Source organism: Populus trichocarpa, chromosome 1, assembly GCF_000002775.5.
Source record: "Populus trichocarpa isolate Nisqually-1 chromosome 1, P.trichocarpa_v4.1, whole genome shotgun sequence".
NCBI classification, from domain to species: Eukaryota; Viridiplantae; Streptophyta; class Magnoliopsida; order Malpighiales; family Salicaceae; genus Populus; species Populus trichocarpa.
The window spans coordinates 21,394,193-21,418,978 of NC_037285.2; the positions used below are offsets into that span (position 1 = coordinate 21,394,193).

General features: G+C 31.7%; 2 protein-coding genes across 4 annotated transcripts; one reads left to right on the forward strand and one right to left on the reverse strand.

The window, feature by feature from the left end:
- Positions 1 to 4,669: 4,669 nt before the first annotated feature.
- LOC18094902 (partner of Y14 and mago) lies at positions 4,670 to 9,660 on the forward strand. 3 transcript variants are annotated; one of them, XM_024593866.2, is made up of 4 exons: positions 4,670 to 4,924; positions 5,042 to 5,158; positions 6,517 to 6,765; positions 6,922 to 7,639. In XM_024593866.2, the coding sequence occupies exons 1-4, from the start codon at positions 4,709 to 4,711 to the stop codon at positions 6,970 to 6,972; spliced, it is 633 nt and encodes a 210-aa protein (XP_024449634.1). In that variant the 5' UTR covers positions 4,670 to 4,708; the 3' UTR covers positions 6,973 to 7,639. The 3 variants fall into 3 exon arrangements, with proteins under 3 accessions (XP_024449634.1, XP_024449633.1, XP_024449632.1); XM_024593865.2 differs by lacking the exon at positions 6,922 to 7,639 and adding an exon at positions 9,029 to 9,660 and having other exon boundaries at positions 4,673 to 4,924; positions 6,520 to 6,765; XM_024593864.2 differs by lacking the exon at positions 6,922 to 7,639 and adding an exon at positions 9,029 to 9,660 and having other exon boundaries at positions 4,674 to 4,924.
- A 2,813-nt stretch (positions 9,661 to 12,473) lies between these two features.
- On the reverse strand, positions 12,474 to 14,488 carry LOC7486688 (pectinesterase). The gene is made up of 2 exons (XM_002298149.3): positions 13,356 to 14,488; positions 12,474 to 13,235 (listed from the first exon to the last, which is right to left on the reverse strand). The coding sequence occupies exons 1-2, from the start codon at positions 14,335 to 14,337 to the stop codon at positions 12,541 to 12,543; spliced, it is 1,677 nt and encodes a 558-aa protein (XP_002298185.1). The 5' UTR covers positions 14,338 to 14,488; the 3' UTR covers positions 12,474 to 12,540.
- Between the last annotated feature and the right edge of the window lie 10,298 nt (positions 14,489 to 24,786).

Here is a 24,786-nt window from a genome sequence, read left to right on the forward strand (position 1 = left end):
TTTTGTTGCTTAATGCATCTCTTTTTACTTCCATGATTTTTTCGATTTCATAGCTTCAAATTTGTGGTGAAAGGTTGCTTCCAGTGTACTGCAGGTAACCTAACTAATATAACTAAAAGAGTTTGGGGTTTCCTCTAGCTCCTTCACTGTTCATAGCCCCCCCTCTATTTTTTTTTTAAATTTCACCTTTTAAATTTTTTTTGATTGAATCCTTTTTGTTTTTTTTTCAATTTTTTTTTACATTTAGTTGATTTTAAATTGGTCTTCATAATTTGTTTACGTTAACTTTCTATAAGATTATCACAACCTCAAACAAACATCTTGGCATTTAGTTGATGTTCAATTTTGTGAACTCCTACTTTTTTTTATAATCACACCATTAAGGAAAAAATAGTTTAAAAAAAAAATACAAAGTTGTTAAACGTAGTAGGGTCCATAATTTGGCTTATGAATTTGGTGGATTAAGTCGCGAAACCCAGGTTGGATCCAATATGTTGTCGTTTAGATATTAAAAAAATAATGTGATTTTGATTTTTTTTTTTAAAAGTCAAAACACATTTTTTATTGATCATTTGAGTTGCTTTTAAACCTGCTAAGTCGACCGAGTCATGTCGAGGTAAATTCCAAGTGAGTTAATTTTAAACTTGGGCTTTTAAAGGAGTCGGATTATATAGAAGGTTTCAAAGTTTACATACTAAGTTGGGTTTAATAATAATGTCAAATAGTCCCCTACGACATGAACATTTTTTTACATTTACTTTTTTATCCAACCCAAAACATAGCGCTGACTAGTAAATTAATAGACTTCTAAGTATATTTTCATCAATTAGAATAATTTATGCAATTAATTTAATATGAAGTGATTATTTCTATTTAAAATATTTTTTATTTGCTAAACAAGCATTGAATTTGATCAAATATTTAAGTTATTCTATTTTTCTTAATGTTCAAAACACCATATTGTGTCATATTAGAAATTTGGAATATTCATATTTAACAAATTTCACAACTATTTTTCATATATAGCACTATATCATTTGTCTGCGCTATGCTGTGAGCCAAGTCAATTTTACTTAAATGCAAAAAAAAGATCAAGTGTTGCTAATGTATTTTTTGATAGGAACAAATTTAAATTGTATGCGAGTTGATTTGATGTGACCTAATAAACTTGACGAATCTAAAAAAACATGGATGATTGGTAAAAGCATTGTAGTCAAAACGAAACTAAAGACATCATTTTTTTAAAATATTGAGATGACAACATGTGTGGATTGACCTGAGTGAACTTGGGTTAACCTAACAAATCCATGACTTGGGTCATGAGACCATAACAACGCTATAAAAAGAAAACTAAAATAAATTATAAAACATAATTCTTAATCAACTTAGTGTTGAATGATGAAATTGAAAAAAATAACAAAAGGATAAAAAAATCAACCCGAGTCAGCACATGTTACACAACCAAACTCGTAATCTAGGTTATGAGACTAGGATAGCCTTATAGAAAACAAATCAAAATAAATTATAAATCTCAATTCCTTATCGACCTAATATTGAATGACAAAACTGAAAAGAAAATTCAATCTAAAAAGGACAAAAAAAAGTTTGAGCCAACTTGAGCTAAGCCATAAAACCCGGGATCTAGATCATGAGACCGAGATAACCCCTTATAATTATTTATTTGAATGAAATTGAATAAAATAAAAGGAAAAAAAAATGATGGATCCAACTAATAAAGGGCACGCACCTAACCTAAAAAGAAAAGGCCTAGCCCATGTGTAAGGACTTTTAGTTCTTTTTTTTTGTGTTTTTGTTTTTGTTTTTTTTAATATTAGAGGGTAGACGATACATTATCCACCCTTTAAGTTTTTCTAAAAAAATAATGTAGATGACACGCCATTTGTTTCCCTAGAATCCAATGACTAAAGGGTCCCTAAAAAGTTATGGCAAATATATTTTATAACTAAAAATTCTTTTTTAAACCAATTTTGAACTGAAAGTATAAAAAACCTCATAAAGACCTAAAGAAGGATAGATGCAACAAAAAATAAGGTTAGGGATTAGCCAAATAAAGATGGTATGTATGACTGGATATGAAAGAAGAAAATGATGACTAAAGACATATCTGAAGAGGGATGAGTGGAGACTTGAGTCGATTAATAGAGAATAAGGATACCATCCCAACAGTCGCACATCAAAAATCATCAATTACGCATAAATTTACTATTATTTGGAGCAAAAATTATAGTTTATTGAAGTTTATTTATGATCTGGATAGAAGTACTTAGGTAACGTTTGGTTATTGTTTTGGGATAGAAATAATAGACATAGTGGAGACAAAAATATGTTTGGATGAAGATACAGAAACAAAGACATAAAAATAAATCTGTCTCTAGAATAATTTTAGAGTGAATTTCTATACTTAAAAAAAAGATACAGAGAGGACATGTCTCTAGAAACATTATTTTTTTTTTATTTTTTATTCCTAAAATATCTTCTTCTTTTTTTAAATCTCAATTCCAAAATTGTCTAACTAAGACATGTTAGAATAAAAATAATTATTGTCATAGTTTTAAAACTCAACTCGAGGGTTAATTTGGGACAAAGCTCGGGTCACGGTTCAGGTTGACCTGAGTTAACTCGAGTCAATATAAGAATAAAAGTAGTTATTATCATAATTTTAAAACTCAATTCAGGAGTTAACCTGTGGTAAGACTTAAGTCACGAGTGGGGTTGATTGTTCATCCAAGTCAATGTAAGGACAATAATGATTATTATTATAGTTTTAAAGTTTGACTCAGAGATTGAGCTAAGGTAAGGCCTGACTCACATGTCAAGAGGGTCAACATAAAATAAAATAGTTATTTTTATAATTTTAAAACTTGATTTGAGGGTTAACGTAAGGATAAAAGTTGTTATTATCATAGTTTTAGAACCCGACTCGAGGATCGATCGAGGCAAGACATAAGCCATAGGTCGGAAGAGTCAACACAGGTTGACTCGAGTCAATGTAGAGATAGAAATAACTATTATAATAGTTTTAAAACCTGATTCGGGAGTCAACTCGAGATAAGGTTCAAGTCATGGGTCGTAAGGGTCAACCTGAATGACCTATTTTTTTTAAAAAAATAATCAAAGCAACCTTGTTTTGATCAAATTTCTTTTTCAAAAAAATCAACGGGTTTTTGACCCGTGTTTTATTTGGTTGACTTGGTTTTTTGATCAGGTCAGATCGAATTAATCCTTCATCTATTTTTTTACTAAACTTGGACCAGTTCAGACTCGGGGTCAACCGCCAAGTCAGTCTTGATTTTATAACTAGAGTTATTATAATATTGTTAATTTCAATACTTAGTATAAACTAAAGTAAACAAAAAATAACATCTAATTATTTTTCTAAATATGTAGGTTTGACAACAAAATATATATATATATATATATATATTATTTTGTGTTGCCTACCATAACCAAACATGATACAAAAACTGTTACTTTATCTTGTATATCACTACCAAATACAATTCCGTCTCTTCTTTTTTATTTTCTTTTTTATTTTGTTTCCACTATCTTTATTTTTTTTGTCTTGAGACACTAACTAAATATTATCTTAATGAGTGTGCATGTGGATTAGATAAAAGCTTTTAATTGTTAATATAATGGATGGATAGAAAGGTAACATTGTCTAATAACACTAATATTTGAGGTAAAAATGGTAAAATTAAAAAGTTTAGAACTCAATTGATATTAAGGTAATGAGTTAGGGGTTTGATTGAGATTTTCCTGTATTGACATGTTTTAGTTAGGTATACAAAGAGTTTAACAATATTCATATATTATTCATTAAATTATGTATAACTTGACATAGTAATTATATAAATAAAATTTATTTATTTATTCAGGTTAATTAAAATGGGCATCATAATTTGGATCAAATTATTCTCTGAAATTTATATTAATTACATAATTAAATTGAATTTTATTTTTCAAGGAACCCTCAAACATGTAAATCAATTAAAATTCATGATCAAATCAAATATATATTTATTAAAATCCAAACATAACTCAAATTCTTAATAACTCTATTGCCTAACCTTGCTCGCTCTTCCGTGTAAAAAGAATTAAAAAAGTAATAATAAATATATAGAAATGAGTAAAGTGTTATTTTAAAAATAGTAGAGATTGTTCATATCCTATATCAAGACATTAGGGACTATTTTGTTTTCCATAGTATTGAAAAAAATAAAAATATTTTAGAATTACAGGGAAAAAAAAAAAGATAGCAAGAAGAGTAATTAAAGAAATGTTTGAGATTATAAGTGTTGAAATTATAATAACGATTATTTTTTAAAATGTTTTTTTTATAAATTATTAAAATTATATATTTTTATATTTTTATATTTTATTTTTAATATCAGTATATTAAAATGATTGAAAATTATATATATAAAAAATTAATTTAAAGAAAAAAATATTTCAAAAATACTTTTAAATAAAAATGATGCTTTTTTTTTTATTTTACGTACAACCTATTTAATATATAAAAAAATCTAAGTTTTACACACGTTTTATTTTATTTTATAGTATATATATATAAAAAAAACACACCTTGTCACATCTCTATTCCAACACACCCGTTAATGAGCACACACAGACAATAAACTTAAATATTAAAAAAAAAAAAACATATTACAAGCAAATCAATCAATCAATGGCAAGCAGTAATAACAATAGTAATAGTAGCAAGAGAGGAGGAGGAGACGAAGAATTGAAAGAAATGACAGAGATAAGCAAAACCCTAAAAGAAGGGGAGAGAATTGTGGCTCCTAGCCGACGACCCGACGGTACTCTTAGAAAACCCATTCGGATTCGGGCTGGCTATGTCCCCCAAGACGAAGTCGCCATCTACCAATCCAAAGGTGCCCTGGTATGTTGAGTTTGCTTTGCAAATTACTAGCAGAATCATGGGTTTGGTTCCATTCTCTTAATTTCCTGCAAAAAAGATGATATGGGTTTGGTTTGGTTTCTTGTGTGATGAAATCAGTGGAGAAAGGAAATGCAATCTCAGGAAGTGCCTCCTGGTTATGATACTGACCCCCATACAAAACCAAAAACTAAGTCCGTTAAAAGGAATGAAAGAAAGAAGGAAAAGCGGCATCAGGTCTGTTCCTTGATCCCATTTATTTTCGATTTTCTAGTTAGGACTCTCTCTACCTATACAAGTGTTAGTGTTTTCGTGATTTCCGCCGAAAAAATCCATAGTCTGCTTCAAATTTTGAATATGCTGTGAAACTAGCTGCTAAAGTACCCATCCTTTTGTATGATCACTGAAACTGCTCTTTCTTGAGGTCAAGATGCACATATATTGAGTACCCATCTTTGTGATTCTCCATGACAAACTCACAGCCACATGGTATCCAGCTGCCAACAGTTATTTCTTGCTAGCACACAACATTCGAAAAGTACCATATTTAACTATTTATGGTATGGCATCGGATGCAACATGTATTTGATGGCCTGGAACTTGGACTCTTAATTTTATTTTGATTGTTGAAACACTCTGGCATTCTAACGTCTCAGTTGAATATTGCAAACTTCTTTGTTTGTGTCCAATGCCTTCGATTGTAAGCATAGGTATTTTATCTTCACCTTCAAATACTAGCGAGATTAATTTTTATGTATATTTGCTTTCTGAGTTCTTTCCTTTTCTTTGTGTGTTCTGTGACAAACCTTTACCGGCCATTGAAAGTTGTAGCAGATATAAGAGTTCAAAATCATTTGTATGTGTAGCAATTTTGCAGCAGTGGAATTAAAAATTTAGGCATCATAAATAACCAGGCAATCCATTTCATGACTAAAATATGACCAAGAAAGCAAGCGATCCAAATGCAGATTACAACAACATTTTGCAGCATTCAAACATGCAGCTATCAAGGGGAAATAGACAAATCAAATATTAAAGCAATTAAAGGGGACTAGTTCATTGAAATACAGAGGTATTTCCTGAGATCAAGATGCTACAAAAAGTCAGAAAAGGAGATATAGTAGTTCTCTCTAACTATTGACTAGCAATGAATGATATCAAAGACACCTTATAAAGCAGGAAGGTATCAATGGAAATGGAAAATTGAATTTAGAGAAGTTTTGTGATTAAATCAAGATTTTATGTTTGTATTAGATTTCGACTTGTCTAATCTCTTGTTACTTTTGGATGTTCTCCAATGGGTACTTTGTTATCGCTTCTGCTGTTTCGGCATGTAAAATGGCTCAATGCTTGAAGCAAAATTGAAATAGAGTCTCCTTCTATGACCCTTTGAAACAGCATATATATATATAAAGAAAGGAGGAAGAGTGCCTCTTCTATGGATAGTCTAAAGTTTATATGTGCATTTATAATCTCATCCATTGTTTGTACCACTGGATAGGACAATAATTTCCTTTTTGTTGTTGTTTAGTAATCTATTTTATTTTTTTCTTCCTTTTAATTTGATGCAAATATACCCAACTCATTTTCTTTAGCAGGCTGCACTTGAAAAGGGAAAAAATACAGAAGCAATCGAAGATGGAAACATGGTAAAGGGGGCGCTTCCAGATGAAGATTTAGGCCATGCATCTGACTCTGTTAAATCGTTGACATCTCAGATGAATGAGCTAGCTGTTTCTTCAAATCCCGCTGTAGTTGGTCCTTCCTCGGACTTGGCAGATGCTTCAAATATGGAGTCTCCGGTTCAAGATATTGATAAGAGAATTCGGGCTCTCAAAAAGAAGGTATATTTTAATCCTGCTTTTTAGCTTTGCCTAGTGATAATAATGGCTAACATGGTTTCCATTTATTATGTTTTGAACTCTAAGGAATTATATAAGTTGTGCCTAAACATGCCAAAAGTGATGCTAAAACTTGAACTGACAAGTGATCTTCTGCAGCAAACAATGGAAGATAACACGCGCATTGTTGATATTAAAAAATCTCAGTAAGAATCTGAAGATTTTACAGGTTTGAAATTAGTTTCAGGCACAATTAACAAATCAAATGGGCATTTTCTGCATATTGGATGATGTGATTGCTTTCTTTAAATGTGCATGTTTTATTATCATGTTTTCTCAAAGTACCTTTTCTCTTTTCAACATGTGTATTGTGGGGTGTCTCTGAATGTTTTTTACAAAGTCATCCCCGATTATAATGGATAGATGAAAAAAACAATGACAGTTGAGGAAAAGTTGTAGAAACCTATACAATTGCTGATGATTGTGAGCACAAGAATTGCATGTCCTCTTAAATAGTCAGGGCAGGACTCACAATTTTGGGACCAAAAAAATTACTACTATTTCCTCAAGGGAGAAACAAGTATTACTACTGTAAGCATGTTACCTTTTCTCATTAAAATCCTAAGGTGAGTATTATTAAAGATACATCAAGCTGTAAGTTTCTTCAGTGCTATTCAGTGTACATCTGTTTTGCCTTAATGAAGGATGAACCATCGTTTATGATTGCACAAGGGCTGATGACATATGTGCTCTAAACTTGTATTATGCTATTATTATGCAAAATAACCCGTGAAGTCAATGCAAAAGGGGGGAAGTAATAATCTTGCTCCGTTTGCAAAATGATGAACCAAACAAGTGTTGTGATGATTGCTGATAATTTTTTTTTATAAAGGGCTCTGATGAATGCAAAATTCAAAGTATAGTGATCACCACTTTCTCTAGTTCCGAGTATAAATTTTATTTTGGACTGGTTTTCTTTCTTCCCTGTGAATTAAGAACTGCCTCGTTTTGGAGAACTGGGCATGGTCCATATGAATATTTATAGCTTTGTTTTTAATGGTGCAAATGTTATTTCTTAAAAACAAATCCAGTTCATGTATTTCTTGAGGTCCTTCAAAAAATCACGAGTTTCATCTTTGGTATAAATAATCAAATTATAAGTTCAATCACAAATGAGCGTTCATTTTTTGTATTTCGGAGGTTTCTAGCATTTTCTTTTGTTGCAAGGATGTAAGACTGTGTTGCTTTAATCCAAGAGATACAGTTTTCTATGGAGTTACCATAAAGATTTGATGATTAAGTTGCAACAAATGCTGGTCATTTTTTTTTGAAGAACATGGTAAATTGTGTTGCATGAACGATGTAAATTTGAAACAAGATCATCTCTCCAGTCCCCATAGGCTCATACATTAAATACGATGCATAAATTGATCGAGGAGTTCTGGTTGCATGGAACCACATACTGCACCTCCTTTGCATGATCTGACAATTTTTGCCTTACATTGTAAATTATACACTAGCAATTTAGAAGATATTGCACAAGAGTGAGATTTTTTTTTTTGAAAATACTGGAAACTTTATTAGAGGCAGAAAAACAGAGAGATATTTACATCAAGACAAGGATCAAGAATGTGAGTTCAAAAGTTGCTGTCATCCTTTTCTCTTTTTGGTGTTGAGGGGGCGGGGGTGTTGCTGGAGGGTCTGGGAGGTTTGGTAGAGGGCTGTGGGAACAAATTTTATGGTGGTTGGAGGGCCTGAAGGAGGGTAGTGGAGGTGGATTTGGTATATGATGGCTCAGAATGGTGCCAAAGGATCCATATAGTCGATTCCAACTAGTTTGGTATTGAGGCTTGGTTGTTGTATTGCAAGAAGGTATTGGGTCCTTGATAGAACATTGAGTTAAACAAATCATCGCACATACTTACATTTACTCGATGCTTCTGAGCATTTTGACTGGTCAGCTTTTGTCCAGCTCATACAAGTTATGTTACATTTAACAGAATTTTTTTTTCCAAATGTTTTTCACTTTCATCTATGATATTTTAGATCCTGTCAACAAATATTCTTTCCAAATAACTCTGGCATGCTTACAGGGGGTTCTGGCCTGCTTAAACAGCCATTAGCTATTCTTCTCATCCTTTGAAAACATTGAACACCGTGACTATTTAGCATGATTCAGGCACTTAGTCCTCATTTACTCTTCGCTTTCAATAATTACATGGTTGAAATAAATGATTGGTTTGCATGATTGTTGTTCTGTATCCAGATTCGACTAGCAGAGGCTCAGCAGCAGAAAACTTCATCACAGGATATGAATCCAGAGCAGTTGGAGAAGTTGGCAAAGTTAGAAGGCTGGCGCCAAGAGCTGAAGCTTTTGGAGGGTAAAAAGGCTGAAGAGGCATCATCATGAATGGGGTTTCGTTTTAGTGTGAGAGAACTGGGTAGTCTTCCGTTTGCTTTTTCATGAAGATCCAAACGCTTGCAATGTGCAACAAGAGTCACCATTCCAGAATTTGTCAACCATGGCGCTTCAATTTGCTGCAACCATTATGGTTTGGAAATCATAATTCTTCTTTGTTCATGAGGGACCATTATGCCAGATATATGCAAACTGCAGCAACCATATATCCATTAATTTCGAATCAATTTCTGTGGTCACGGTTCAAGTGTGATTTTTTACATCATACGTTCAAGGAAATCAAACTCTTCTCTTGTGCCTAAATGACATGCCACCCTAGAGCGAGTTGTTAACCGTCTAGTCGAATGTCGTTGGGACTGTTTGCCTTGCTTGGTATGAATGTTAATTCTTTTTAGATATTTACTAGTCAGTCTGTGCTAGCGGTCAGAATTTCAAGTTATTTTTTAACCGTCAAAGGAGGAGAAGAAGGTGGTGTTATAGATGTGTTTTCCGGTGCCATAAAATTTGTTAATCGTGGAATGAATGAGAAGATGATGTTTGAGGATAATATAATGAATTCAAAAATATATGAAATAATAAATTGTAAGTTGATTCTTCTTGTAAGAAGTGAAAAATAAATGAAAAAAGAAAGTTTCAATGAAAAATAAAAAAATAAAAAATTATATCTTAAATAATTTTTATGCGCTTGTATAAAAAAAATTAATTCATGAAAACTATGTAAAAAATTCACAATAACAATTGTTTTTTATTCTTATTGAATATTTATGTGCTATATATATATATATATATATATCTTTTAATTTTGGATATTATATTTATATATAATTATATATAAAATAATTGAAAATGTTCTACTTTTATTTAAAGAGAATGACATTCTCAAATCATTATAATTATTTACTTAAAGAAGATTTTATTTTAAAATATATTAAAAACTAAGAGCCAAGTGACACAAGAATATCCTCTAATAATTCTATTGAGTTATTTGAGTTTTGGTTGACAAAGTGCAACTAAGTGAAGTCTTTGATATATTTGTCTACTTTAATCTTGAATTTACATGTTTTTATTGTATATGGAAAAATAAACTTATCTTATATGATTTATAGCAAAATTTTCTATATCTAATCATGCTTAGTATAGTTACAAGACTCAACCTGACTTGATGAATTAACCTGATAATTTCTTGATCAAGGTTTGATTTAGTGGCATAACTTATTTTTTGTTCTTATTTTATTCAAAAAAAGGTTAAAGGTTATTTTGATCCTAATTAATCCCTTCACAAATCTAATCATTTCTTAAACCGGGTCTTACAATAATTTTATTTACACCTTTTTTTTTAATAAACAAGAGTACAAACAAATAAGATACACCATAATTTTTAAACGTTTTTAATTTTTGAGTATTTATCATGAATCTTTCTTAAACCTTTAATTTTTTTAACATATTAATAACCTCATTGATTATGATATTCCATTCTTTGCCAATTAAAATCATCTTATATAATTTAAGTTCTTATCATCTTGTTTGTGATCTTTTTAGAGTTGATAACTTCTATCTCTCATGTTATATTTAATTAATATCTCACGATATTAAAGACATATATAAAAAGAAAAAAACATGTTTGTTGAAGGAATGAAAATAAAAATATAAAAATAAATTTGTTCGTAAAATAGTATTAAAATAAATTTTTATTATTTCAAAATAATTAGTCCTACATTGTTTTTCTCCTTAGCCCTTTGTATTGTGAAGTCACAATAAATGCAAGCTTTTCAAATATTTTTTTTAAATCTAATTATAAATTAAAAAGCATATGCATGAAGTTAATTATATATATCGAGAACCATCTAGGCTAATAAATGTAAAAAATAAAGTGTTAATGTGTTTATTAAACTCATTTAGCTGCCAGTCAAACAATTTTTTCTCTAACGCAAAAGACTTAATGTGTAGGTCTTATTAACGTGTGTTTTGACATCGAGTAATAAATATATCCGTGAATCAAAAATTTGATATTTACTTATAATAAAATATAGTAAAGATCATATTCATTAATAAAAACATATAAGATCTTAAATTAATTTTACACGTAGCAGAAGAAAGGAACAATATTGCAATTGTTATAGTGAAACATCATTTTCTTAGTATTTGTATAATAATGTTTCAAAAATAAGTGTAAAGAATTTTTTTTTTAAATTACAAAAGAATAAAGATAAGAACAAAAAGAATAGTATAAATAGGTCAAGAATAGAGTGATAAATATTCAAAATAAAAAAAATAAAAAATAATATTTTTTTCCAAAAAAAAGTATAAAGGAAAAAAATATATTACACAAATAAAGATAAGAAAAAAGATGATAAAAATACCAAGTATAAAATGATAAAAATAAAAAGTATAAAGAGAAAAAAATACAAGGAAAACTAGTTTTCTAAAAAAGAACCCCTAAACTTATAATTAAAAAAATTAGCAAAATTTACAATTCTGCAATTTCTACACGAAAACACCGTTTATATATATATATATATATATATATATATACTTATTATCCATTCCACAAGTTCAGTTGATTTTTAGCTAGAAGTTTGCTAAGTTGGAAGTATGTCAAGCAAAATAATTTACCATAATGATTAATATAATTACCATCAACGCTACTTCTTCTTCTTCTTCTTCTTCTTTTTTCGTTTCTTCTTTTTAGGTATCTTTATTTATGCGGCTGAGTAGTGTTTTTTTTTTCAAAAATTTATTTTTTTTATTTTAAATTAATTTTTTAATGTTTTTGAATTGTTTTGATGTGTTGATATTAAAAATAAATTTAAAAAAATAAAAAAATTATTTTGATATATTTTTAAGCAAAAAACACCTTAAAAAATAATTACTATCACAATGCCAAACACTGCCTTAACTTTAGTAGAATTAATAATTTTCAATGTTTTTTTTTTTTTTGTATTTTTGTTTTTAAACAAATTAAGTTACAAGGAAATGCAAAATTCTATACCATTCAAAATAATTTTTGAACAAATATAGATAGTGTCTGAGATTGTGGTATTTCGTTGCTTTTTAAAATAATTTTTGTTTGAAAATACATTAAAATAATATTTTTTTAAATTTATTTTTGATATCATCATGGCAAAGAACGGTCTTAAATCATAAAAATAATTTAAGACAAAATAATTTTAGAAAATTTTAAAAATATGTTTTGAACGCAAAAACAAATGTAGTGTTAAGAGACAACAAAAAGAAAAAAAACTAGGTTTTCCATGCATGGTGCTGTGTATGGTATATCATTTGTACTCTGAGATTATGTTTTCACTGGGAAAATGCTTTTATTGTCGTGGTGGTGCGCAAACATATATATATGATCTCTCTCATCTTCTCAGGCCAAGCAAGGCTGGAACTCCGGTGTTTCTAATCCATTGACCACCACGAAGGAATGCACCGGCAGTGAATTGAAGAGCTTCATTCCTTCTCAGGAAATGAAGAGTTTTCCACCTGACCCTCCTTTTAGTTGCTGCTCCAGGTCCAGTGTTGGCATACTCAGCATAGTAAAGAGTGTCAAGAAACTGGTTTCCACTCCATGGGGCCCATCCATCAGGCTGAATGAAGTCTGCTAGTTGTGTTTCCATCACAACAGTCCTAGAGAATGCCTTCCATGGCCTACCCAAGTATGTCTTGATGTTGAACCTCACGGGGACAAGTTTCTGCTCAGGGACAATCCTGCAGTTATGAATGACAATTCCTCCAGGTTGTCCCCTCTCTTTCCGGCCATCAGCCGTCACCGTGTTGAATTGGCTAGGGTTTGGCCTTCGGACAACGATCATGGAGTTTTGGATCACCACTGATCCATAACCAAAGAGGAAGTCCACCGTGCCAGAAAGGACACAATTGCGGTAGAATTGGCGCCCGGCTTGGTAACACAATGTGTCTTGATAACCATCCAACCTGCAGTTGTAGAATGCTGACATATCTGAATTAACACGGATTGCAACAGCCTGGTGGCCATCAGGACCGGCAGTGTTGGAAAATCCCATGTTCTTGGCGATGAATCCATTTGCTTCAACAACTGCATGCACCAACAGTGACAACAAAATCAGCTTAAAGATTATAGATAAACCATTCAAATTAGAGGATATTACACGAGGAGAAACTTTTGACTAGTCCATGAGTTGAGTGATGCACTCACTAAATGTAGCGGTCTTCCAGGTGCCTATGCCATCTTTAGCAAAGTTCTTGTTTCCAGTGACGATGGTCCTGCGGGCTCCATCACCATAGATGAACACATTGGGCTTGTCCTTGGTCACAGTAACATACTCACGATAGATTCCTGCCTTAACATAGATAACATATCGGCCCTTGAGACCCTTAGGGTATGCGGCAAGTGCTGCATTGATAGTCTTGAATTTCCCACTGCCATCATGAGCCACAACTGCATTTGGTCTCGCCCCGCCATTGCCGCGTGAGGCCAAAAGCTTACGGTCAGCAGCAGACATCCAGCTGGGATAACCATCAGCTTGAAGAAGCCGACGAGAGGTGCTGGGAGCATTGAACTTGAGCCCCAAGGAACCAAGAACTTGTGAAAGCCCGGCAAGGATATTCAGAACGTTGTCTGTGAGTTGGCTCCCATAGTCCGTGCTATTTTGCACTTGAGCCTTCAAGGGGCTGTTTTCCTCAAATCCATCTAAGCACATTTCTTGGTACGCAATAATTGAGCTCAACCATGTTCGATAATCATCCGCATGGTCTGATAACGACTGTAAATCAATGCCACCCACCTTTGACAATGTGTCCTGTAGCTGCTCAGAAGCATCTTGCAATAACTCTTTGCAGTCATTCAAGGCCATTTTGGCACGGGGCTCATCACTATTGTTCTTGACTACGAGATCATCAGTCAAATTGGAAGATTTCTTCAATGAATCGGAGATGGCTAATATGCCTCCTTTGATTAGTTCTTTGGGATCGGTAGAGTTCACAGCGCTAAGGGTGTTGGTGCAAGCCTCCTTGTAATAAGTAGGCTGGCACAGTGTGCTAACAGCCTTCATTTGCGGAGACAAGCTCTCTGTATGTTCAACGGACCCACCGCTGCGTTGGACAGTAGCCACCACGCCAATGATCACACCCACGACAAGGATCAGGGAAATCCCTGTAACAACTAATTTGCCTAACATTTTCTGCTAATCAATTAATCAATCTTATAATGTTAGTACTTTTCAAACCTTTCCTTCAGGATTCTGTGCCAAGGAAAGGGGGCACAAAATCCGAAGGAAAAACAACGATGGAAAGGATGATATCCTCCCTTTGTCCTGCTTAAAGATGGTTACCATGCATGGCGAGTTTTATAGGCCACGGCTTTCCTTAAATTATGGGCTTTTTTTTTCCTTCATGCAATGGACATGAAAATATCGAACGGTAGACCATTGTTTCAGTCAGCTTGACATGGAAGACAAGGAAACAGCAGCGAATATAAAGGTTCAAGCTGTTTATTAGACCATGCATGCTAAACTTAGGGCAAACAATTCAGAGAAAAAGGTCATTCTGTTTCCCATTTTTGCATGTCTGGCTTGACCAAATAATAAAGATAAGGTCTCCAAGCTGTCTCTTGCAACACATCAAACCAAGTTCGATCCTTTGACCTCAACTTATTTCGTTTAAGGAAAATTATTAGTCGATTGTTGTCCTGTTAATGAATAATGAGAAAATTTGGTGTAAATTAATTAAGATTCACACCTAATTTCATAAAAAGCATCATGTGTGTATATATATTTTGCTGAATGTTTTGAAGATGCTAATAATAAAATTGGACTGGTTATAGAGTAACTTTTACACATATCATGCTTGCCCAATCATATCATATCAGGTTACCTTACTAATTAATGGTCTCTAAAGATCTCTCGTTACTCGTTGAGAAGTGCCTATTAGACTAGACCGGGGCTTACATGGTGCTAAAAGTATAGACTATGATGCCGCCCATCAGCTATTATTTGTGACCAAGTAGATTGTCCACGAGAGTTACGAGTGTTTCTTAGATCAATGACCATCAAGACACCACTAGATTTCAATGCTAACATAAAACAATGTGTGCATAATAAAATGTAATGTAATGGGTGCATATTCTTAAATTCATATCCAATCCACATATGCGTGATAACAAAATATATAAAAAATACCATCAAATCCAATAACTTAGCTATATAAGCAATCATCTTTCAAACAAACAAACAAATCTTAGCTCTTACTAAGTAGTCTCTAATGGAATCGTCATTTTATCATATGAAATGTCTTGGCGATATAAGATTTGGATTGATATGAAGATAAAATTAGAACTAAGATTTGTCACCTAGTTTTATGATAACTAGGAAGCCTAACAAGTCTTTAGGGTTATAGATAAGGGGTTGGTTATGAAAAGATAAAAAAAGATAATTGAGGAATAGGGATATGAAAGGAATGGAGGGGTTGCTTGCTGACAGAAGAAATGAAGGGGATAGGGCCAAGTTTTTTTTTTCTTTTAGGAGTTTTTTTTATGTGTTTGGCTAGTTTCTCTCTCTTTTTTCTCTCTCTTATTTTTTTTTAATTTTTTTGCCCACCTCTCATGATTTTTCTTCTTCTTTGGCTATTTATTCTCCTAAGTTTTTGAATTTTTTTTATATCCTTTGATTTTTGAAAATATGTTGGAAAAGGGGTTAAAACGAGTAACAATAGCTCTAATGGCTTGATTCAAGTGTGTTACCTTCTTATAATTGCATATTTTACTTCTAATACATGAATTCTTATTTAATGATGACTTTCATATTCTCTCTATTGGATCTAAAGCTATTGATGACGTGAGTGTCTTTTTAGACAACATTGCTAAACAGTTCACTTCTCCTAACAAGGGTAACAACTTTATCTTTCATTCTTTCTTTAACTGGAATGGTTTTTTAACATAAAGCATGGTAGAAATTAGCGAGGTCACTAAGAAAAAAGCAATTTTAGTTACATGAATGAATCAAGTTAGAATCAACTACGACATGCATGACTCATGTATCTAGTGTCAAATCTGTGATAACTATAATCATACTACACTATTATATTCCTTTTTCTTTTCAGGTGTTGGATCTCTTCTTAAGGAAAATTCTTCGGCTTCTTCAATTTTGGGTCCTCCACCTTTGGGCAACACTATTTCAGTTGGTTACTCTTTTTTGAATTATGGCCAATCATATCATCCTGATATCAGGACAACTCATCATATCATACTAGACAACACTAGACCCACTCATATGGATCCCTGTACTAGCTTCAAACAACTTGAAGTAGTTAATTAAAAGACACTTAATATCTTACACCTTGAATATACTTTAAATTATACACCTCAACATTTCCTAAAACAATCTTATATTTTACATGTTTTTGATATAAGAAAATCCTTTCTTTTTGTTTAAAAATTTGCATTAAATAATGAGTGTCAAAGATCAAGTTTCTAGAGTCATATTTTTGTTTGGAATAATTAAAAAATGGTTTATACCGCATTCGATACTAATCCTCTGTCTATAGTCCCCAAGAGTTCTCTGTCACAAAAACTATCTTTAAAGTCTAACATCGATGACTTGATTATCCATATTCTTGTATCTTGCATTGAATTTCCTCTAATAAGACCCTTTTGATTTCTTTCTCAACTAATTATCATTTTAATTGTATGACTCACTTTTTAGGCATGTCCAATCGATCTTATTTCGATTCATTGAAGCATGTTAGTTCGACTATCTTATATTTAGTTTTTAATGATGTTTGGGGTCCCTCGCCAACTTATTTGGTGAATGGATAAAAGTACTTCGTTATTTTTATTGATCATTTTTATGAAACCCTGGAAATTTATAATTTAAATATACGGATGTGTAAACTCTCATGTAAATGTAAGACTGAAAGTGGTATGATCTCAATGAGTGATGAAAACCAAGATAAGAAATAATAGATAAATAATGGAGGGGATGACCTACATAAAATGAATTTTGGTTTATAATTCATAAGGATAGAGAAATTGATAACACGTTTTGATGTATAAAATAATGAGGAAAATGATAAAATGTTTTCTAAGGAATAAGTGAGGTAATAAAGAATAAATTATAATAAAGGATAGTGCAATGAAAAGGGTAGGACTGAAGGTGCAAGCACCGATTAAAAATCAGTGATGTTACTTTGAAACGATAATAAGCCCAGTAAACAAATAAAGGTGGAAATTTTAAAATGAACATATTACAAAATATTAAAATGACCTTAAAGGTTTAGAAGGATAATTGATATGATTTTAAGTGAAGATTGAATAAGCAAATCTGGATTGTTGATGAAAAGTCATGAACCGATCAATTTTACATTAGAAAGCAGAGCTCTCAATTCAATCACCGGATTGGGATGAAATTTTTCATGAAGTCTATTAATATGTTTTCCTACCTTGGTTAAATATCTCATCCCAATCAGAGTTAGGTAAAGACTAGCGATTTAAGCAGAAACAAACCAGATAGTTTACGTGAAAAATAAAATAAAATATATAAAGGCATAACTAAGGGATAAAATTGTAATTAATGGAAAATATTCCTTTAAAACAGCAAAGAGGCCACCAGACAAGACAAAAAAAAAAAAAAAGAGAAGTGAGACATTAGAGAAAATTCGGCTAGAGAGATAAGTGCAGAATTTGGAGGAGCCAATAATGCTCCGGTGTCCATATCTATGACATCCACCGTTGGATCATGCTGAGTTTTGGATATATGTTTCTTCTCACACTCCAATACTAATTGACTGAAGGGATTTGAAATCACAAAATCTGTTTGACAGAAATCACACAATCCGTTTGACAGAAATCATCATAGGAAACGTTCTGGAAAATAGAAGGAAATACACCTGCAGAGTAGTTTTGGTCGCCAGCCGATTTCTCTCTTTTCCATCGATGGATCATGTTTATATTTGGATATGTGGTGCGCCTAGATGTTGCCTTCACTCTCGACGGTGGAGATAGGAAACACACTCTCCGACAAGGTGTCGTTCATGTTGAACAGTAGCTCGTCAATTTTCAGGTTAGCTCGGTTTTATTCAAATCTAGAGAAATCAAACCGTTGGATCATTTCGATTTTGAGATATGTGGTGCACAACTCTAAGCTATATATTCTGACCGGTGGGTTTGATAATAATATCTAAGATGAATGACTTATTGCTTCTTTAATCTATTGCTAGTTTTTGTAAAATTTAGAAAACATGTTTTGATGAAATTAGAATTGTGTGGGTGTTAGGGTTTATGGAAGATGTAATAGTAAAATATGTTGTTATTAATGTTGTTATAGATTAATTTGTGTATTCTTTATATGAGGGGAAGAATTATTATGGTGTAAGAATAGGAAGGAACATTGCTATATGAACATGTTGATTGAATAAAAGGTTAACTTTAATAAGTTAAACCCTATCTATAACAACATTAATAACAAGAATATATTTTACTATTACATCTTCCATAAACCCTAACACCCACACAATTCTAATTTCATCAAAACATGTTTTCTAAATTTTGCAAAAACTAACAAGAGATTCAAAAAGCAATAAGTCATTCATCTTAGATTGTATTATCAAACCCAACCGTAAAAATACAGAGCTTAACATTGTGCACCATATATCTCAAAATCGGAATGATCCAAGAGTTGGATCTCTCTATATCTGAATAAAACCGAGTTAACCTGAAAATTGATGAGCTGCTGTTCAACATGAACGACACCTTACCGGAGTGTGTGTTTCTGATCTCCACCATCCAGAATGAAGGCAACATCTAGTCTCACCACATATCTAAATATAAACATGATCCAATGGTGGAAGAGAGAGAAATCAGCCGGTGACCAAAACTGCCCTGCAGGTGTATTTCCTTTTGTTTTTTCCAGGAAGTTTCCGATGATGATTTCTATCAAACGGATTGTGTGTTGTCAAATACCTCCAGTAAGTTAGTAGTGGAGTGTGAGAAGAATAATATATCCAAAACTAAGCATAATCAAACACTGGATGCCAGAGATATGGCCATCGGAGCATTATTGGCTCCTCCAAATTCTGCACTTATCTCTCTAGCTGAATTTTCTCTATTGTCTCACTTATCTCCTTTTTTTTTCTGGGCTGGTGGCCTCTTTGCTGTTTAAAGGCGTATTTTCCATAATTACAATTTTATCCCTGATTTATGCCTTTATGTATTTTATTTTATTTTTTACATAAACTATCTGGTTTGTTTTTGCTTAAATCGCTAGTCTTTACCGAACTCCGATTGAGATGAGATCTTTAACAAACGTAGGAAAACATATTAATAGACTTCATGCAAAATTCATACCTCAGTATGGATTGGGTATACCCAATGACTTGGAGATTGAAGGAGAAATGATAGATAATTGATCACCATAGTGTCAGCGGCTAATGATACATTACAATTATACTTAACACCATGATGAGGGTGGCTAAGGGCATAAATTGATACTTTGTACTGTGATGAGGATGACCAAGGTTATATGAATGATGTTTAGTGACTATAGTGTCGATAACTAAGAATGTGTGTGAATGATACTTGACAACCGTGGTTACAATGCATATGATGTTAATAAAAAAAAATGAAAGGGGATCGGTACGAATGGAAGATTCAAATGACATTGATTAGCTATCCGGTTTTGGATAGCTAATGGTATCAATAGGGTTCCATTGGTACCGACATTTCGGATGACATTGATTAACTATCCGGGTTTGGATAGCTAATGGTATCAATGAAGTTCCATTGCTACCGGCATTTTAGATGACATTGATTAGTTATCCGAGTTTTGATAGCTAATGATATCAATGGGGTTTCGTCGGTATTGACATTTCTAAAATTGATTAGTCGATCCCGAGCAATTGGGTGACTAATGATGTTAGTAAAGATTACTAATATCGGTATGGTTACTCCTGGTTCAGTGAGAAAGATAAGTTGATTAACTATTCTGGGTCGAGAATAGTTAATGATATCAATGGGTCACATTGGTATCGACAACCATTTCTGATGTGATTAGCTACTCCAGGTAAGGAGGCTAATGATGTTAAGGGTTCTTGACATCGGTAACTTTGATGGTAAACCAGATATGAATAAGATTTGATTAACTATTATGAGGAAGAAATAGTTAATGATACCAATCAATTGTATTGATATCGGCATGTAAATGTAATTGATTAGTCTAACCCAATATTAGGAGACTAATGAGATTTATTAGTGTCGGTAATAACCTTCCATAAAATGGGAGGGAAAATATTGATTGGTTTTCCAAAAGAATAAGATAAGCTAATGATACCAAGAGAGAAATATCTTGGTATCAAGTGAAAATTGATTTATAAGAAGATGGTGTTCGAAAACCATTGAGTTTTGTTGAGATTTCAAGATGAAATTATTCTTGGCAAATAAGATATGATATTAGATAGATATTGGTAATAGATGGAAAAAATATGTTGTAAAAAAGGTTTATGCCTAATTTTATGTGTCAAAAGAGATTCTATGGAGATTATTACCTGTCATTGTTATTATTTGTTATTATCTTTTTATATTTATGTGTACACATTAATTTCTATTTTCAAGTCCATCAGGGTCGCATCAAGAATGATATTGGTTTAGTTACCTTTTGCTTTTGACCATGTAATTATTTATAAATTAAGAGTCTTATCTTCTAAAATTTAAAATGTAATATTAATCCGTAAATTTGAATGTATGACTTTAATCTAATGTTTGTAACTCTAAGTACCTATTTAACCATACATGTTTATAGTTGAAATCGAATTTTTCACTTGAATTACATTATATAATGTTATTGAATAAGATGTGTTATGTTGATGATGATGAGTTGGGTTGAGATCCAGGATGATTGGATTGAGATGTGAAATAAAATTAGAAGTATAATATGATTTTGTCAATAACTTGGGACCTCCCAGTATAGAAGAGACTCTGCTGAAATTTTGGTGGAACCTGTTTCTTTTTAAAAAATTTACCTGAAAATTTCCAATGTATCATGGAAAAAAGATGTAGAAATTTAGGGTAGTTACAATTTTTTTAAATATCTTTGGGTTTTTCCTTTGCACAATTAATCCAAGACTTATGATATTTTTATTCAATTCTAATAGTTAGTTAAAAATCAATTTAGAACTCATATAAATAATTTCAATGGACTAGAGATGCGAGTTTTGAAAACTAAATTTATATTTTAAAATTATAGACATTGTTTATCATATTATTTGTCCCCATATAGACAATCAAAATAGGGCCAGGGAACACCATCACCAATATATTGTTGAAATCAACCTCACCATACTTAGACATGCTTCTCTCCTACAAACTTTATAGCCTTACGATTTTAAAACTGTTATTTTTCTCATCAACTAAATGCCTACACTAATTCTTTAACATCAATCTTGTTTTTTCAAAACTTTAAATCAACAATATGACTATGTTTTTTCTAAAGGTTTTTGGTTGCTTATGCTTCATTTTCTGTGTCTATACAATAACATAAACTTGATTTTGTCTTTGCCTTGTTTGTCTTCCTTTTATGGATATCTCTACTTGTCATATCTTCGTCGCTCATCATTATATGTCTATAAGTCTTCTTCATTATACCAAGTCTACTTTACTAGTTTCCTCTTTGTTACCACAATCATTTCCTTCAAGTCTTTCTATTATCGATTCTTTATAGATTAGCGTTCTTGTGTCTATCTTATTACCTCATGTTTTTATATTGTCCTTTATCTTACTTAGTTTCACTTTGTCTCTTAGTTACAGGACTCCTCGTGATGCTCCATCTTTGGTTTTTTTTTTTATGTCTCTTTATATGGTTCTCATTTTTTAACTTCAACTCAATCTTGTATTGTCTCTTATCATCCCTCTACATTCTAAACTTTACTCATTATTCCTGGTCTTAATATTGTCATGGATAATAGCTCACCTAGTTCATTTTCTCCATTGAATCTCCCACTACATACTCATATCCGTACACACCTCTTGACCTTTCATCCATGTCAGGCCAAACACTATCTTGTCTCATATATTTCTTTAGCTAAGGTTGTTTTACCCTCTTTATTAGAATTTATTTGTTATATTAAGGCCAAATGACATTCTGAATGGAATTTAGCATTGGTCTACAATCACATTTGGTCTTAGCTTTTTTTTTAATTCCTATATGAATATTGCTAATTACAGGTGGGTATATAAGATTAAACAAAAAAAAAACAATGAAACCATTAAATGATATAAAGCTTGATTTATAGCCAAAAGTTATCATCAATATGAGGGTATTGATGTAGAGGAGACCTTCAATCTAGTTGTCAAACTAGCTATACAGTTTTGACTATTACTATTTTCTAGGGATGATTTATTCATTGATTGGATGTTCATTGTTGTATCGTGCATGTCATCGGATGATGGGTATAGCTCCTGGATCAAGGGGGTTTTGGAAGTGTTGGGAATTAATCATAAAAAAATATGATTAATAGTGTGTAAGAGTCATCACCTAGTATTATGATCACTAAGAAACCTAATAGTCTGTGAGAGTTTGAGTAAGTGGACTAGTTGTGTATGAAAAAAATACATCAGTCTAAGTGCATCCTACCTATGGTCAACTGCTTTGTTGATTGATTGTTTTTTTTTTTTTATGTTCATGTTTCTATTTATTGGTTTGTCTAAGATTCAAGAAAAGTCTTCATTGGTAAGAAAATTCTTATCTTATCAGGCTAAAATCTAACCATTCTAAAGCAAAACATTATGTAAAATACATATCTCAATTTTTTTTAAATGATTTTTATGGTGTTTTTTAAATTTTGGTCAAATTTTAATGGATAATCACAAACTTGTTATGATTCCTATTAATTGATTTTTTTTCCAAGTATGATAAAAATGCAATTTGTTTATGAAATATGTATGACAATTTTAGAATTTAGCTATATGCACATGAATAAAACTTATTTTTGTATTATTTTCCAATAAGGAATTTTTTATTTTTGTATTTTTCTGAAATTTTGGATAAAAAACATGTATATTTAATATCAGGCAGTATCTTACAGTATAAGTTTATAGCCCAAATATTAAATAAAATGGTTGGAAAATACACAAGGGACCTATAAATAAATTTAAAATGGTCTCCGAATTCTTTGGAAATTATTTGAGGTATGTTTGGCGAAAGCATAAATTATTGAATATTATGAGGCTCGATTTGTAGCTAAGAAGTATCATCAACATGAGGATATTGACTTAGAAGTGACCTTTAGTCTAGTTGTCAAGCTAGTAACTTGAATATATTTTTTATTGTTATTTCACAGAGCTGGTTTATTCATCGATTAGATGTTCATAATACCTTTTTAATGGTTTTCTTGACACTTATGTTAACATGTAGCAACTTTTAGGTTTTGTTGATCCTTACCTTCCTTTTTATGTATGCATACTGCATAGGTCTCTTTGTGGTCTTAAACATGCACTAAGTGCATAGTTCGACCAACTTTGCTAATTTTTATTGGGTTTCATCTTTTGTAGATGTCAAACTAACACTTTACTTCTTATATATAGATCTTTGACTATTTATATTTATATTCTAGTTTATGTTAATGATATTTATGTTATAAGTAATGATATTTCTTCGATGACTCAGTTGATTGCTTATCTTAGTGAAGAACTCTTTATTTGAGACTTGGATTGTCTGAGTTACTTTTCTTATATTAAGGTATAATATATTTCTCATGGGCTATTATTATCCCAATCTCGCTATTCCTCTAGCACTATGCATAAGCCTGACATGTCCAATACTAACCAATTTTCATATTGATGATTGTTGGTTTTTATCTTTCCACCACTTTTAACAATAATTCACTTATTCTAACCCTATTGTATATCATCAGGTGGTGGTTGGATCTCTTCAATATCGTACTTTTACAAAGCTATATATTTCTTTTTTTATTAATAAGGTTTGACATTTCAGGACCATTAGATTACAATTAAACAAGTGTTCCTTTTATGCTCGTGGTACATCTTATTTTGGTTAATGTTTTACTACCTCTTTTAATATCTTACAAAATGGCTTTAATGACTCTTATTAGGCTAGTAATATCTATGATTGAAAATCTATGGGTTTTTATATTATATATCTTGGCTGTAACCATTCTCTTGGAAGTTTAGTGAGCAGAAAATGGTTACTCGATCATCTACAGAGGTTGAATAAAAGGATATTGTTAATGTTGTTGTTAAGTTATGATGACTATATTCCTTATTGTCTAAACATAGTTATCTATTCTTTTCTCCTTCTATTTTATGGTGTGACAATTTTAAAGCTACTTATCTAACGACCAATCTTGTTTTTCAATTACATATCAAACATATTGAAATAGATTTTCATTTTGTTAGTGATATATTTGTGAAGAAATGAGCTATAAGTTTAGTTTATTGCCACTGATATTCAAATAGCGAATGATATTACCAAACCATTGAGATCTTCTCGTTGTTTTTTCTTGATCCAAGTTGGTTGAGAGCTCCCATGTTTTTTAGTAATTTCTAGCTTGCAAGTTATAGCCTTACAGACCATCAATAAAGCTTATATGACGGTTCTCAATAATTAAGTTCAAGAGCATTTGGT